Genomic DNA, 13,996 nt, shown 5'->3' on the forward strand with positions numbered 1-13,996 from the left:
GAAGCTTAACGCAGTACATTTTATTGAGAATTTACACTTTTGAACAACGGCTTTACAACAGTGCAATATACATTTTACTTTCAAATAAAACGAGAAAGAGAAAAAATAATGACAAAGTCAAACGCCATGGACAGACACCAAAGGGACAACTCTAAAAATTCCCTCAAAACATTCACTTGCATTAGCGTTCCAACGTCTGCCTATGAAAATGTGGAATGCGGTCAGTGCTGTAGTGGAAGTAGTGGGACAGTGGAGCACGGCTAACATGGTCAGGGGAATGGCTTAAGTCAGCTCAAACAAGCCCTAAAACAACTGGTGCAAATAGTCCAAGTCACGTGCAGAAGAAAAGGGTAAATTACCACCCTCATCTCAAAACAATATACTTCACTTGCATTGCCCACTGGGGTAGTGGAAGCCGTACTCCTACCATTCCACTATACATCCACACCACTGCACCGACCATGTGCACAATGGGACCATTACAGTTGTGGATGAAGCCATGATATCCAGACTGTGATTGTACCACTGCTACTTGGTGTGGCCATTCAGTTAAGTGTCTGAGTAAAGCATGATGAAAAGGACCAGAGACTGTGCATGCACATGCTTTTCCAAACAATGATGGGACAATGCACGTGAGGTCGCTAAATGGGAGATGTGTTGCAGACATGCTAGTAAAACAGAAACCAGGAAGTGCACATTGAATGTATGGCTCATTGGTAACATGTACATTTTCCTTGCAATCCTTACTCACTCATCCATCAGTATTACACACACAATCATTTGATCTTTCACTGAAGAGGTAAGTGGAGGTGAAGGGAGGAAGAACAGGCTGATTAGTGTTCAAGCGTGCGTGTGTGTGCGTGTAATTGAGATGGAGGTAGATTTCCATTGTGATTAACCCTTCCCCTCCCCTTTTCCACCAGTAGAAACAGATTCAGACATGATTGAAAAAACAGCGAACACAAAGCATTCCTCTTTAGCCATAAGTTTAAAGGGACTGCATGATGTCAACACAACAGATTCTCAGTTAGTTCATGACATCAGTCACTGAGTGGCTCAGAGGAATGGGGTTGGGGGCCTCTGCTATAGTGATGCTTTAAATGCTCTCCATACAAACCCAGCACTCTGACATGTTATGATTCAGCTTTCAAATTAGCAACAATACAAATATAACATTTCATGATTACAGATACCATATTTATTAGTAACACATAATACACCCTGGCTGCCCATTAGTTCAGCAGTGTTTTGTTCTCTATGATCCATGACAAAAAATAAAATCAGAAATATTTTCCAACGCTCCTCCACTGACAGATACAGTTAACGCATAGACTAACCTGAAAATTATATTTAAAAAGAGAAAACAAAATAAAAATATGTCTTGTGGAGGTGCTATACTGTCCTCCAGCTTATTGAAGCACTTCCAGGTTAAGAGGCATGTGGTCCCACAAGTTAACCATTAATGAAATACAACAACCTGACAGGAGAGAATGGGATCCCCCCCCTTCCGTAGTCTCCCCTGTCATGTGAGAGGGTAAAGTGGCTTTATGCAAAGACCCCCCTGACACAGGAGGTGCTAGCAGTGAACTGGACGCTCTGAGCAGAGCAGCCCCTTGCTCGTTTCATCCATAAGACAGAGGTTGTCTGTAAGAAGGCACCATATGCACATGGATTTGAGCCGGGCAGGAAGATAACAGAGAAAATAAACAAACAGATGACCAATTACAATGTCAGCAGCAGAATTCCCATTTTCTCAGGGTCCAAGGTTAAGGCTACTGTCCGATTCTCCACCAGATTCTTCAGTTAAGGCAACCTACAGAGGGACGATACAAACCATCAGCATTTTAGGGTTACGTATTAGCAAAACAGACACTAGAATATTGTCTAATTATGAACATGTGGTAAAATGGCAGGTTTATGGCATCCAACACCCTATGATAAAGAATGACTCATAAATGAGGAACATTTGTGAGTAGAGAGCTCACTTGATCATTCACACTTAGCTGTCATTTTCATACTGACTCAAGCGCTTCTTGGACTTCAGCTCTCTCAGCCACTGTGGTGAGGCCTCTTCACTAAGAGAGACAGACATTGCAACTGGTAAATATTTCTGTTCCAACTATCAACAATCCCTGTTTTGGGTTATTAGATCCAGGCTGAACAGAGGGAAGAAGACAGGGTCACTATCTTACCCATTTTCTTTCCCTCCGGAGGGGGGCAGCACACGGGACGCCCGGGGAAGGAAGGGGGATTTAGGAGAACGGGATAACTGGGAGGGAGAAGTGGAGGGTCCCCCTGTCTGATTGTCAGAGTCACTTCTCTTCTTGAGCTGGGCCTGCCAAACAGAGGGAGAAACCAGCAGGAAAACAGATCAAAAGCATTTCTCAGAACAGTATGAGTGACAACATTACACTCCTGGTCAACTCTGTCTGTTTCTCTTGGGGAGCCTCACCATGAGGGCAGACGGGTCCATCCCAGGGAAGAGGGCGACTCTCTGGGGCTGGGAGGAGGCAGCAGCAGAGTGGGGGTCTGCTCCTCTCGCCTGCTCCTCAGAGTCTGAGTCCTTCTTGGAAGACTCCACTTTGTCCTCTGTAGAGGACAACACACCTCTGAGTACATCATTTCACAATCAAAACAAATAGGTTATTCAGAAGTCTAACAGATCTTTGACCATCTAAGTCACATCTCCAGTCTCACTGGTGGAATCATGTCCGCTCAATCCATAGTAGAAGGTATGCAGCAGAACAAGGTAGTGGATGGAGATATGGTCGAGGGGGTCTACATGAGAGCAGAGTCCAAGGCTGACCTGTGGAGTCTCGAGAGCGCCAGTCCTCAGTAGGCGTGGCCTGTCCCTCTGGGTGTACAGACAGAGCAGCAGTCTGACGAGAGACCCTGGAGGGGCGTGAACGTGGCCCCCGCATCTTACTCAACTGCACCCTGGAGCGCAGAGCACTGGAGTCCAGTAGGCTGGTGGAGGCCTGGAGAGAAACACAAAGCAAATCTGTGGAAACAAAGAAACTCTGACTTCTACGTCTTTTTAAAAAGGTGAAGTCAGTCTTACCTCAGGGAAGGGGAGTGGTTGTATCTCGGGCTGGGCAGAGAAGCCGTCTGGAGTGTCGAGGTCACTGGGCGGGGTGTGGACATGTTCCCCTGGCGTGTAAAGTGGAGTGGGTTTCCTAGGGGACTGACTGGGTTGGCTGTCTGAGGTGGGCGTGGCAGGAGTCAGGCTACAGGAAGGACAGACAGGAACAAACAGAAGAGTACTTTAGGCTACCTTCCTAAAACTACACTACAGTCTGTTAAATGCATGCATTGGCAATGAGAGAACAACGTGTCAGGTACTGTGTCTACTAGCACTGTGATGGAGTAATATTCTCCTGTCTGGGTTTACTGTAGGAGCATCACATTTCATAGAGGAGCATGTGCATGACGACAAAGGATGACAGGCAGACTCACGGTCCACTTTATTTCACAATGAGGGACGCAAATAGTGGCGAGTCCACTACTGTACACAATCATACTAGCTACAAATCATCCCTGAGGTGATTCATTTCAATTACATTCAAATGACCCACTATCTGTTGACAGTCCCTTATATCGTATCTTTATCTGAAACTACTACAGCATCCAGTCATTTCTACTAAACATTATCCAGATTTGTGTTGCTGTGATACCATCTCCTAGCCACAGGAGGTCAGTGATAGACCAGCCTGCTGAGAGAGGCCATTTTGAGTGCTGGCGTAAATCAGGTTTCAGTGAGCTGCTGCTCCTTGACCACAATGTGTCAGGAGTGCTGAGATTCTACTGTATCTGTACAGGAAGTACCTATAGATACCATAGTATGTTGATTTATTTCAACATCAGTAACTGTCTCTGCCTTGGAGGAGACGCTTGTGGGTGTTGTATGTTGTAAGGAAAAAGGTTGAGATGATTATTAGCCATAATGGTGGGACAGCAGAGAATCCACTGCCTGCGGATAATTCTCCACTCTGCCACATCAAGCTGACCCAATGCGGCTCTGTGACTTTGTCTTAAGGTCAATGCTGCTCCAGGAGAAGAGACGATAGAGCACACCTCTCCCTTTAGCTGCATCCATTCAATACTACTTATCAATCCAGGGGGTGTTAAATTGCAGATCAAATGGTTGAGGATTGTATATTTAGAGGGAGAAGTGACTGGGAGGCATTCGGTACGCGGGATGTCGAGATGTCTTGATATCAGGGTAAAGCCTCATGGGAAATTAGTAATCATAGAGGAATGAGGATCAGCATATTTAGTAACCAAAAACACGAGCACATCCTGTTTCATAGGTCCAGCCCACAGGAGCCACACCTGTGATGGGTTGTGTGTGTGTGTGTATATATTCACCTATCATCAGTGTGCAGTCCTGTCTCCCAGGTCCCGTACTGACTGTCCGGCTCATGGACCAGTGTGTCCATGTCCCTCCCCTCCTCACCGTCCACATTCTGCTTCAACTGCTCCTGAGAGAGAGCGAGATGGACAGGTCAGATCCCTTCCCCTTTTTGTTATGTTACAGCCTTATTCTAAAGGGGAGACGAAGAAAAATCCCTCATTAATCTACACAAAATACCTCATAATGAAAATAAGTTCAGAAATGTTTGCAAATTATATTTTAAAAAGTAATTTCTATTTGCATAAGTATTCAGACCCTTTGCTATCGGACTCAAAATAGAGCTCAAGTGCATCCTGTTTCCATTGATCATCCTTGAGATGTTTCTGCAACTTGATTGGAGTCCACCTGTGGTAAATTCAATTGAAAAATTTGAAAGGTTTGGAAAGGCACACACCTGTCTATAAAAGGTCCCATAGTTCAGTGCATGTCAGAACAAAAACCAAGCCATGAGGTCAAAGGAATTGTCCGTAGAGCTTCGAGACAGGATTGTGTTGAGGCACAGATCTGGGGAAGGGTACCAAAAACAATCTGCAGCATTGAAGGTACACAAGAACACAGTGACCTCCATCATTCTTAAATGGAAGAAGTTTGGAACTCCCAAGACTCTTCCTGGAGCTGGCCCTCCGGCCAAACTGAGCAATCGGGAGAGAAAGGTCTTGGTCAGGGAGGTGACCAAGAACCTGAAAGTCACTCTGAAAGAGCACCAGAGTTCCTCTGTGGAGTTGGGAGAACCTTCCAGAAGGACAACCATCTCTACAGCACTCCACTAATCAGGCCTTTATGGTAGAGTGGCACATGACAGCCCGCTTGGAGTTTGCCAAAAGGCACCTAAAGGACTCACAGACCATGAGAAACAAGATTCTCTGGTCTGATGAAATCAAGATTGAACTCTTTGGCCTGAATGCCAAGCATCATTTCTGGAGGGAAGGTGAAGCATGGTGGCGGCAGCATTATGCTGTGGGGATGTTTTTCAGCGGCAGGGACTGAGAGACTAGTCAGAATTGAGGGAAAGATGAACGGAGCAAAGTACAGAGAGATCCTTGATGAAAATCTGCTCCAGAGTGCTCAGGACCTCAGACTGGGGTGAAGGTTCACCTTCCAACAGGACAACGACCCTAAGCAAACAGCCAAGACAACACAGGAGTGGCTCCGAGACAAGTCGCTAAATGTCCTTGAGTGGCCCAGCCAGAGCCCGGACTTGAACCCGATCGAACATCTCTGGAGAGACCTGAAAATAGCTGTGCAGTGACGCTCCCCGTCCAACCTGACAGAGCTTGAGAGGATCTGCAGAGAAGAATGGGACACACTCCACAAATACAGGTGTACCAAGCTTGTAACGTCATACACAAGAAGACTTGAGGCTGTAGTTGCTGCCAACAGGTGCTTCAACAAAGTACTGAATACTTACGCAAACAGTTTTTGCTTGGTCATTATGGGGTAGTGCGTGTAGATTGATGAGGGAAAAAAACTTTAGAATAAGATTGTAACATAACAAAATGTGGAATAAGTGAAGGGGTCTGGATTCTTTCCGAATGCACTGTATTCGAATGCACTGTAACACATTCTAATATGACAGAACTGGATTCATCTCCACCAGCCTGAATCAAACTATCAAAGCATCTTATTGGCTGTCGGTTCAATCCAACACCACGCCTGTGGAGAGAAACCCCGCCCAGCCTACAGTAACAAAGTTGGCCAGTTGAGAGAGAAAGAGAGTGACGCTGGTCCTGATAGCCCTGTATTGTGTGGCTATGGCCAGGCCAGCAGTGGGTGAGAAGGATAATGAGAGGTAATGGGATGAACTCACAGGGCCAGAAACTGGTGAGACACTGTTTGCCATCTACTGAACCATGGCTCTTTTAATGAGGCTTCTACAGGGGGCACACTGTCCTAAAACCACACACTCACTGCTCCTGTGCATGCATTCAAGCCTGTGTAAGTTCGCACACATACTGTATAGAAATAGAGAAATACTGCTGAACTTCCATGATCTCTACTGACTTCCTTGACAGTGCTATACAGATGCACCACAACACCATGTCTAAAGAGAATGATTGAGGGAATTGTAATGGGTGTTTGGTGTGTGTGTGTGTGTGTGTGTGTGTGTGTGTGTGAGTGAGTGAGAGAGCAGGGCCAGAGGGAGAAGGAGGGAAAGGGAGAACAACAGTACAGGATGTCATTCATCATCAATGCCTTTCCTGACAGGAAGAAAGAAGGCCAAGGAGAGCAGTAAGAAACTCCCTCCATCTGAGAAAGCACTTGCACCAAAAGTACATCAGCTCCTCTCCAGGCTTTACAGCCCTAGAAAAGTATATTTACAGCACAGTAACCTAGGCTTGTTTTCAAATCCACACTGATCTTTCTGCCAAATCTGGCTTCAGCAGTTAAACAAGCATTGGTTTGAACATGCTGTTGGTCACATGACTAATGCCTCAGGCTAACAGGTGGGCTGGGCTCCGGGTCAATTAAACAGGAATGCTAATCGATCTACATGCATAGGCCTTTCAAACAGATTAGGTTGGGTCAGTGTTATGGTACAGCTACGTTTCTCGATGTGAGGGGTTTAGTGAGAAGCATAGGAGTAACAATAACAACACAGTGAGGAGAAAGTGAGGGGTTTACTGAGAAGCATAGGAGTAGTAATAACAACACAGTGAGGATAAAGTGGGGGGTTTAGTGAGAAGCATAGGAGTAGTAATAACAACACAGTGAGGAGAAAGTGAGGGGTTTAGTGAGAAGCATAGGAGTAACAATAACAACACAGTGAGGAGAAAGTGAGGGGTTTACTGAGAAGCATAGGAGTAGTAATAACAACACAGTGAGGAGAAAGTGAGGGGTTTACTGAGAAGCATAGGAGTAGTAATAACAACACAGTGAAGAGACCAACAAGGTGCAGTAAGAGATGAACAATAAAGTGTTCTAAACCCCTCATTTCTGGCAGGAATGATTCCTGATAGGTCAAAAGACAGTCAGAGAAATAGACCTCTCACACCCACTTAATCCCTCTATATCATGAATTTCAGCCTAAGATTTAGTACAACTAATTCACAGGACTACGCAAGTAGGATTCAATAAGCAAACCTCCTGTAATCTAAATTCCTTGAACTTGTAGCATATCCACCGTGTACGTGGTTGAACTTTAGCACACCCAAACACACCCTCGTTTGGTGTTTTCCGCTCCGGAGGCTACCCGGTTACCTGCCAACCAAACAACAGCAGCAAGACAGAGAGGGTTAAGAAAAAACATAGTCCGACTTGTAGTGCTGCTTAAAGCCCTGTAGTATTGACCATGTGAGGGCGTCGGCTCTGCTATCAACAACGCACTCTGGACACGGGGAAAGAGCAGGCCTGCATGGCACCTTATTGTGAATCAGAGCAGTAGTGAAGTAGATGTTTCCTTAATAACATTAGCCTTGGCCAGCCTCCTCTGCTAAGATACCCCCCTCTGTGGACAGGAAGGGGGTGTCAATGGAAATGACAGAACAATGAGCGGATGAATAGAAGGAGGGAGGAGAGAAAGGGTGATTGAGAATCTAACACATGTTTGAGGAAGTAGAGGAGCCAAAGCCTTGGAAAGTTAGACCTGCCAGACATCACGGCTCTGAAACACATCCTGGTGTTATGACATCATCACATTTATGAAAATGTTCACCTTAAATCCCCTTCTTATTTTAATACAATATGCCTACTTTGGGTTGAGATGAAACACATGCTGGGCCTATTACATTACTGTGAAGGCATAGTCACTTTAAATTGGATTAATCCATTTCCTAACTGCAAAACAATAATTTATATCCGCCCTGAATAACAGCCAGTCAGACGCACAGCTCCACGAATGAGGAAGTGCTGTGAAGCTCGAAGACATTTAACATATGGTCCTGCTGCCTGGAAACAGACAACTCTAGCAGGCCGGTTACTTAGCGCAGGTACAATGACCCCAACACGATCACTGCAGAACAAACCTCACACCGCCCCCAGTACGTCCCAACACCTCTCTCCTGCTCTAACCCCTCTAGGTGGAGTCTTCCTCAGTAGGAATGTTTAACAGTAACCACATTGATCATGGAGTGGACTGGTCAACGACGACACTTTGCAGCTATCCTAATATGACTACAGATCCCATGAGCACCAATCCCCTGTCAACAACAGAGCAGCACTGTAGCCACATGTCACAAACTCAGCAAGAAAAGAAACGTCCCCTTTTCAGGAACCTGTCTTTCAAAGATAACTCATAAAAATCCAAATAACTTCACAGATCTTCATTGTAAAGGGTTTAAACACTGTTTCCCATGTTTGTTCAATGAACCATAAACAATTAGGGGCGGCAGGGTAGCCTAGTGGTTAGAGCGTTGGACTAGTAACCGAAAGGTTGCAAGTTCGAATCCCTGAGCTGACAAGGTACAAATCTGTCGTTCTGCCCCTGAACAGGCAGTTAACCCACTGTTCCTAGGCCGTCATTGAAAATAAGAATTTGTTCTTAACTGACTTGCCTAGTAAAACAATTTTTATTTTTTTATTTCACCTTTATTTAACCAGGTAGGCTAGTTGAGAACAAGTTCTCATTTGCAACTGCGACCTGGCCAAGATAAAGCATAGCAGTGTGAACAGACAACACAGAGTTACACATGGAGTAAACAATTAACAAGTCAATAACACAGTAGAAAAAAAATAAATAAAAAGAGGTAAAATAAAAAGAGGTAAAATAAAAATAAATACAAATGAATGAACATGCACCTAAGACACTAACAGCTTAGGCAATTGGCAATTGAGGTCACAGTTATAAAAACTGAGAAGCCTTTCTACTGACTCTGAAAAACACCAAAAGAAAGATGCCCAGGGTCCCTGCTCATCTGCGTGAAAGTGCCTTAGGCATGCTGCAAGGAGGCATGAGGACTGCAGATGTGGCCAGGGCAATAAATTGCAATATCCGTACTGTGAGACGCCGAAGACAGCGCTACAGGGAGACAGGATGGACAACTGATCGTCCTCGCAGTGGCAGACCACGTGTAACAACACCTGCACAGGATCGGTACATCTGAACATCACACCTGCGGGACTGGTACAGGATGGCAACAACAACTGCCCGAGTTACACCAGGAAAGCACAATCCCTCCATCAGTGCTCAGACTGAATAGACTGAATAATAGGCTGAGAGAGGCTGGACTGAGGGCTTGTAAGGCCTGTTGTAAAGGCAGGTCCTCACCAGACATCACCTGCAACAACGTCACCTATGGGCACAAACCCACCGTCGCTGGACCAGACAGGACTGGCAAAAAGTGCTCTTTACTGACGAGTCACGGTCTTGTCTCACCAGGGGTGATGGTCGATTTCGCGTTTATCGTCGAATGAGTGTTACACCGAGCCCTGTACTCTGGAGCGGGATCGATTTGGAGGTGGAGGGTCCATCATGGGCTGGGGCGGAGTGTCACAGCATCATCGTACTGAGCTTGTTGTCATTGCAGGTCATCTCAATGCTGTGCATTACAGGGAAGACATCCTCCTCCCTCATGTGGTACCATTCCTGCAGGCTCATCCTGACATGACCCTGCAGCATGACAATGCCACCACGCACAGAACGAGCAATATGGCTGATTTCCTACAAGACAGGAATGTCAGTGTTCTGCCATGGCCAGCAAAGAGCCCGGATCTCAATCCCATTGAGCATGTCTAGGACCTGTTGGATCGGATGGTGAGGTCAGGGCCATTCCTCCCAGAAATGTCCGGGAACTTGCAGGTGCCTTGGTGGAAGAGTGGGGTAACATCTCACAGCAAGAACTGGCAAATCTGTTGCAGTCCATGAGGAGGAGATGCACTGCAGTACTTAATGCAGCTGGTGGCCACACCAGATACTGACTGTTACTTTTGATTTTGACCCCCTTTGTTCAGAGACACATTATTCAATTTGTTGAACGTGTTCAGTTTATGTCTCAGTTGTTGAATCTTGTTATGTTCATACAAATATTTACATGTCAAGTTTGCTGAAAATAAACGCAGTTGACAGTGAGAGGACGTTTCTTTTTTGCTGAGTTTAGATAGCAAAACACTGACCTGAACAGGACACTGACAGGGTATTTTGTTCTGTCATTATTACATCAGTGTAATGTACAGACAAAGTGCCAAGTGTTTGCTAAGAATGCAGAACCGAATGTCATTAAAACCTGACTGACTCGGCTTAAGAACTTAAGACCAACTACTGCAACTACATGGGATCCATAGCTAGAGTCTATATCCATACATGGATTCCAGCTATCTGCATTGTGTCCCACCAACCGCCAACCCCTCTTTACGCTACTGCTACTCTCTGTTCATCATATATGCATAGTCACTTAAACCATACCTACATGTACATACTACCTCAATAAGCCTGACTAACCGGTGTCTGTACGTAGCCTCGCTACGTTTATAGCCTCGCTACGTTTATAGCCTCGCTACTTTTATAGCCTGTCCTTTTACTGGTTTTTATTTATTTACATACCTATTGTTCACCTAATACCTTTTTTGCACTATTGGTTAGAGCCTGTAAGTAAGCATTTCACTGTAAGGTCTACTACACCCGTTGTATTCGGTGCACGTGACAAATAAACTTTGATTTGACTAGATTAAACCCTCCTAGTTTAGGAGGGAGGGACAGGGACAGGAAACAACTCCAGCCCACAGTAAGCTATGACCTGAGGAGCCAGTGACACTGCGGTTACAGTGGTAACTATGGTGAACACACAGACAAAGGTCAGTGTTATGTCAAAGATGGTATGAGACTCATAGGGCGAGAGAGAGGACACAGAAGCAGATGAGGCACAGAGGGGGGTGAGCACTGAACAGCGAAGACAAGCAGAACAGTCAGGAACTACCAGGATCAGAGAGAGAATTCACATTGCAACACAAATAGACAGACATAAAACACAAGTAGAGAAGGCCTTGACAAGTTTGAGGTGCTTGGAATGGGCAGTGACTGACGAAAGGACAGTTGGTGGTGAGAAGGATTGATGGGGGGGAGCAAGTGTCAAATTGTGTGTGTCTTACAGCAGTGGGGGTGTTGGGGGTGCTGGTCCCAGGATGCCTGCGTAGGGACAGGCGCTGCTGGCTGCGTAGAGAGAACCTACGGAAAGAGTCCCGGCTGCGAGAGGCCAGAGAACGTAATGAGTTGGCCCTCTTGAAGTCCCCGGGGCTGTCCTCGGCCCCCGTGCCCCTACGTTCCACTGCACTGGACACCAAGCTGAGCGCCCCCTGCAGGGACCGGCGGGCGCTCCCCATCCAACCAGACACCTGGGACTGGGCCACAGACAGCTTGTCCCCCAGGTACTCCATCTCAGATCACTAACAGACCAACGTCACAGAATGAAGTCCGGACAGAGCACTCGGTCAGGCTGTGGTCCGGTACTGTAGGTCCTGAGTCCAGTGTGATACCGTGGTCGATGGGGAGTCCTTGAGCCAGGTAGTCATCCAGGACGAGAGCTGGTGTCCTGGATACTGCTGAGGTGCGTAGCTAGGTGAATGCTGCAGTAGCTGGGCTGTTTGTAAGGGATAGCACAGCCAGTCAGATGCATCATGACTCCATTTCAGCGAGGTGAACTCTAAGCTTTCCGTTGTTCTGCAAAATGCCTATTTCCATACAGCTATACAGAAGGGCAAGACCGTAGCGGGGAACCCAAGAGGGTTAGGGCTGTTTAACCGACAAGCCCAGCTGGTAGAGGCTCAGGTGTGACGATGCGTTCACAGCAGATATACTGCTGCACCGTCTGCAAACAGGTTATTGAGCCACATAGTGATGATCAGACCAAGAAGCAGCAATAAACCCACAGACGCAGAAGTGCAATGCAATGTCACAACAAAGCTCATCTGTTCTGATTCTCACGCCCCTCACAGCGGGACTCTGAAGCTGCCGCTCAGACACGTCCGCAATCGGAGGAACACAATTTTTGAAAATCTACCTCTCCATAGACCCCACACTGCAGTCGTCTTCCTGGTGGAAAACGGTACAGGATGAACGGTGCTGAACAGAACAGCTGGTAGCAGGCAGGAGGCTGTACTGATTCCTATTCCCTCGGAGTACCCAGCACACCAACAGCAGCACCGTGGATATAGAAGCACAAACAGGAGAGGAGATTGTGATGCTAAGGTCAAATCCATGAGAGACAAAGACCAGTGCACTCTCCTTCCTTTCCTCTCCCCCTGCAGGTACAGGCCAATAGAGAAATGCGTCAGTCTCCTGCTCCCATTCCCCAGCACTACAGGACTCACGCTCAAGGAGAAATTGAGCGAACAAAGTGAGGGAGGGGAGAGAGGAGGCAGGGAGAAGCGGAGAGAGGGAGGGCCCTGATTTGCAGTGCAGGAGGGGAGGGCGATATGTTCTGCGGTGCTCCATCTCGCCTGCATGTTTCTGCTTGCAGCGAGGAAGAGAGAATTCTCACAGGCAGAGTCAGCACAGGGCAGAGGGGGTAGAAAGCAAACATAGGAAGGGTTGACAGTGATAGGAACTTTATGTTGAGCCTATACCTTCAAATAGATGGAGAGAATGCCTGAAAGAAAGAGAGAGGGAGCAGAAGAGCAAAGAGGAGACCGGTGTAGTGGTTTTCAAGAGCCGGGATTGTGGCTGTCAGCAGCTGTGAGCTCATGGCTAAAGGGAGGAATCACGACAGTGTGTCAGAGTTTGCCTAACAAATGTCTCCCTGACTCCCTGACAAACTGCATGTCAGGTCACAGAACTCTGTCCTTTCCCACTTTCAGTACTCCACCGTTCCTAGCATTCATCTCACTGAATTAAGCCTTAGTGAGTAAGTAAGACACTCTAGTCTATAAAACAACCGAGTACCACAGATTTATTCTCAAACAGAAACCCCCTGAGAATAAACTGGGGCAGCAGCTGATGACTGCTACTCTGAGCTGCCCACAAGTGCCCCCTGGTGGACTTCTGGAGAACAATTCTGAGGAGCATTGTTGCTTTTAGAAAAGACTCCCTCCAGGAACCATCCTATAGCTGGAAATCACAGTTCTCTCCACAAACACACAGACTCAAGTTTCATCAACACCAACTATGAAGATAACAATTTGACTACAGAAAAAAAGTCTGCTAATAACAATTGTCCAGCAACAAATGACGGCCCTCAAGTCACCTCTAAACAGAGTCCACAAAGGGACATTGGCCTAATGACTTCAGTTGTATCTGTCTCGTCTGTCCTCTCCCTGGTTTCCCTGCTCTGATGAATCATCACCGATCACAGCCAGTGTAGATGCCTTAGACAGCTCATGTAGTCTGAGCCTGGTGACCATAGTGTGCACTCACACAAGGCCCAACCTCCACACCGATACAGAGAAACACTATCACCACAACATCAAGTCATTGACACGTGTTGACACTCCAAATCCACACTCACTCAACAAGGAGGTCCCTTCAACCACGCCAATAAATTGGGGGGAAACGTTCTTTCCCATTGACCCCCAGTGTAAAAGACCCAACTTCATTGTACATGTTTTGCAGAAAAGCTGCTGTGTTGTTCAATGTACATGTAACCAGGTAAATGATTCTGACCCACAGTTCACCATGCTCCCACATAGAGCCTGCGAGAAGAGCCCTGTGGCTTCTGG

General features: G+C 46.6%; 1 protein-coding gene across 4 annotated transcripts in view; it reads right to left on the reverse strand.

Annotated features, from left to right (window-relative positions):
- The window catches only part of LOC115111496 (uncharacterized protein KIAA1671-like), an 18,166-nt gene continuing 4,170 nt past the window's right edge, over positions 1–13,996 (reverse strand). The window contains exons 4-10 of one of the 4 annotated variants that reach the window (XM_065011515.1): positions 4,369–4,481; positions 3,062–3,227; positions 2,807–2,978; positions 2,453–2,589; positions 2,193–2,335; positions 2,023–2,075; positions 1–1,813 (exon numbers count right to left, since the gene is read on the reverse strand). In XM_065011515.1, coding sequence (XP_064867587.1) covers positions 1,800–1,813; positions 2,023–2,075; positions 2,193–2,335; positions 2,453–2,589; positions 2,807–2,978; positions 3,062–3,227; positions 4,369–4,481 — 798 coding nt within the window. In that variant the 3' untranslated portion in view covers positions 1–1,799. Of the gene's footprint in view, positions 2,076–2,192; positions 2,336–2,452; positions 2,590–2,806; positions 2,979–3,061; positions 3,228–4,368; positions 4,482–11,434; positions 12,676–13,996 lie in introns of those variants that run through there. The other 3 variants (XM_065011514.1, XM_065011516.1, XM_065011513.1) reach the window with 3 other exon arrangements.

Source organism: Oncorhynchus nerka, linkage group LG27, assembly GCF_034236695.1.
Source record: "Oncorhynchus nerka isolate Pitt River linkage group LG27, Oner_Uvic_2.0, whole genome shotgun sequence".
Lineage (NCBI taxonomy): Eukaryota > Metazoa > Chordata > Actinopteri > Salmoniformes > Salmonidae > Oncorhynchus > Oncorhynchus nerka.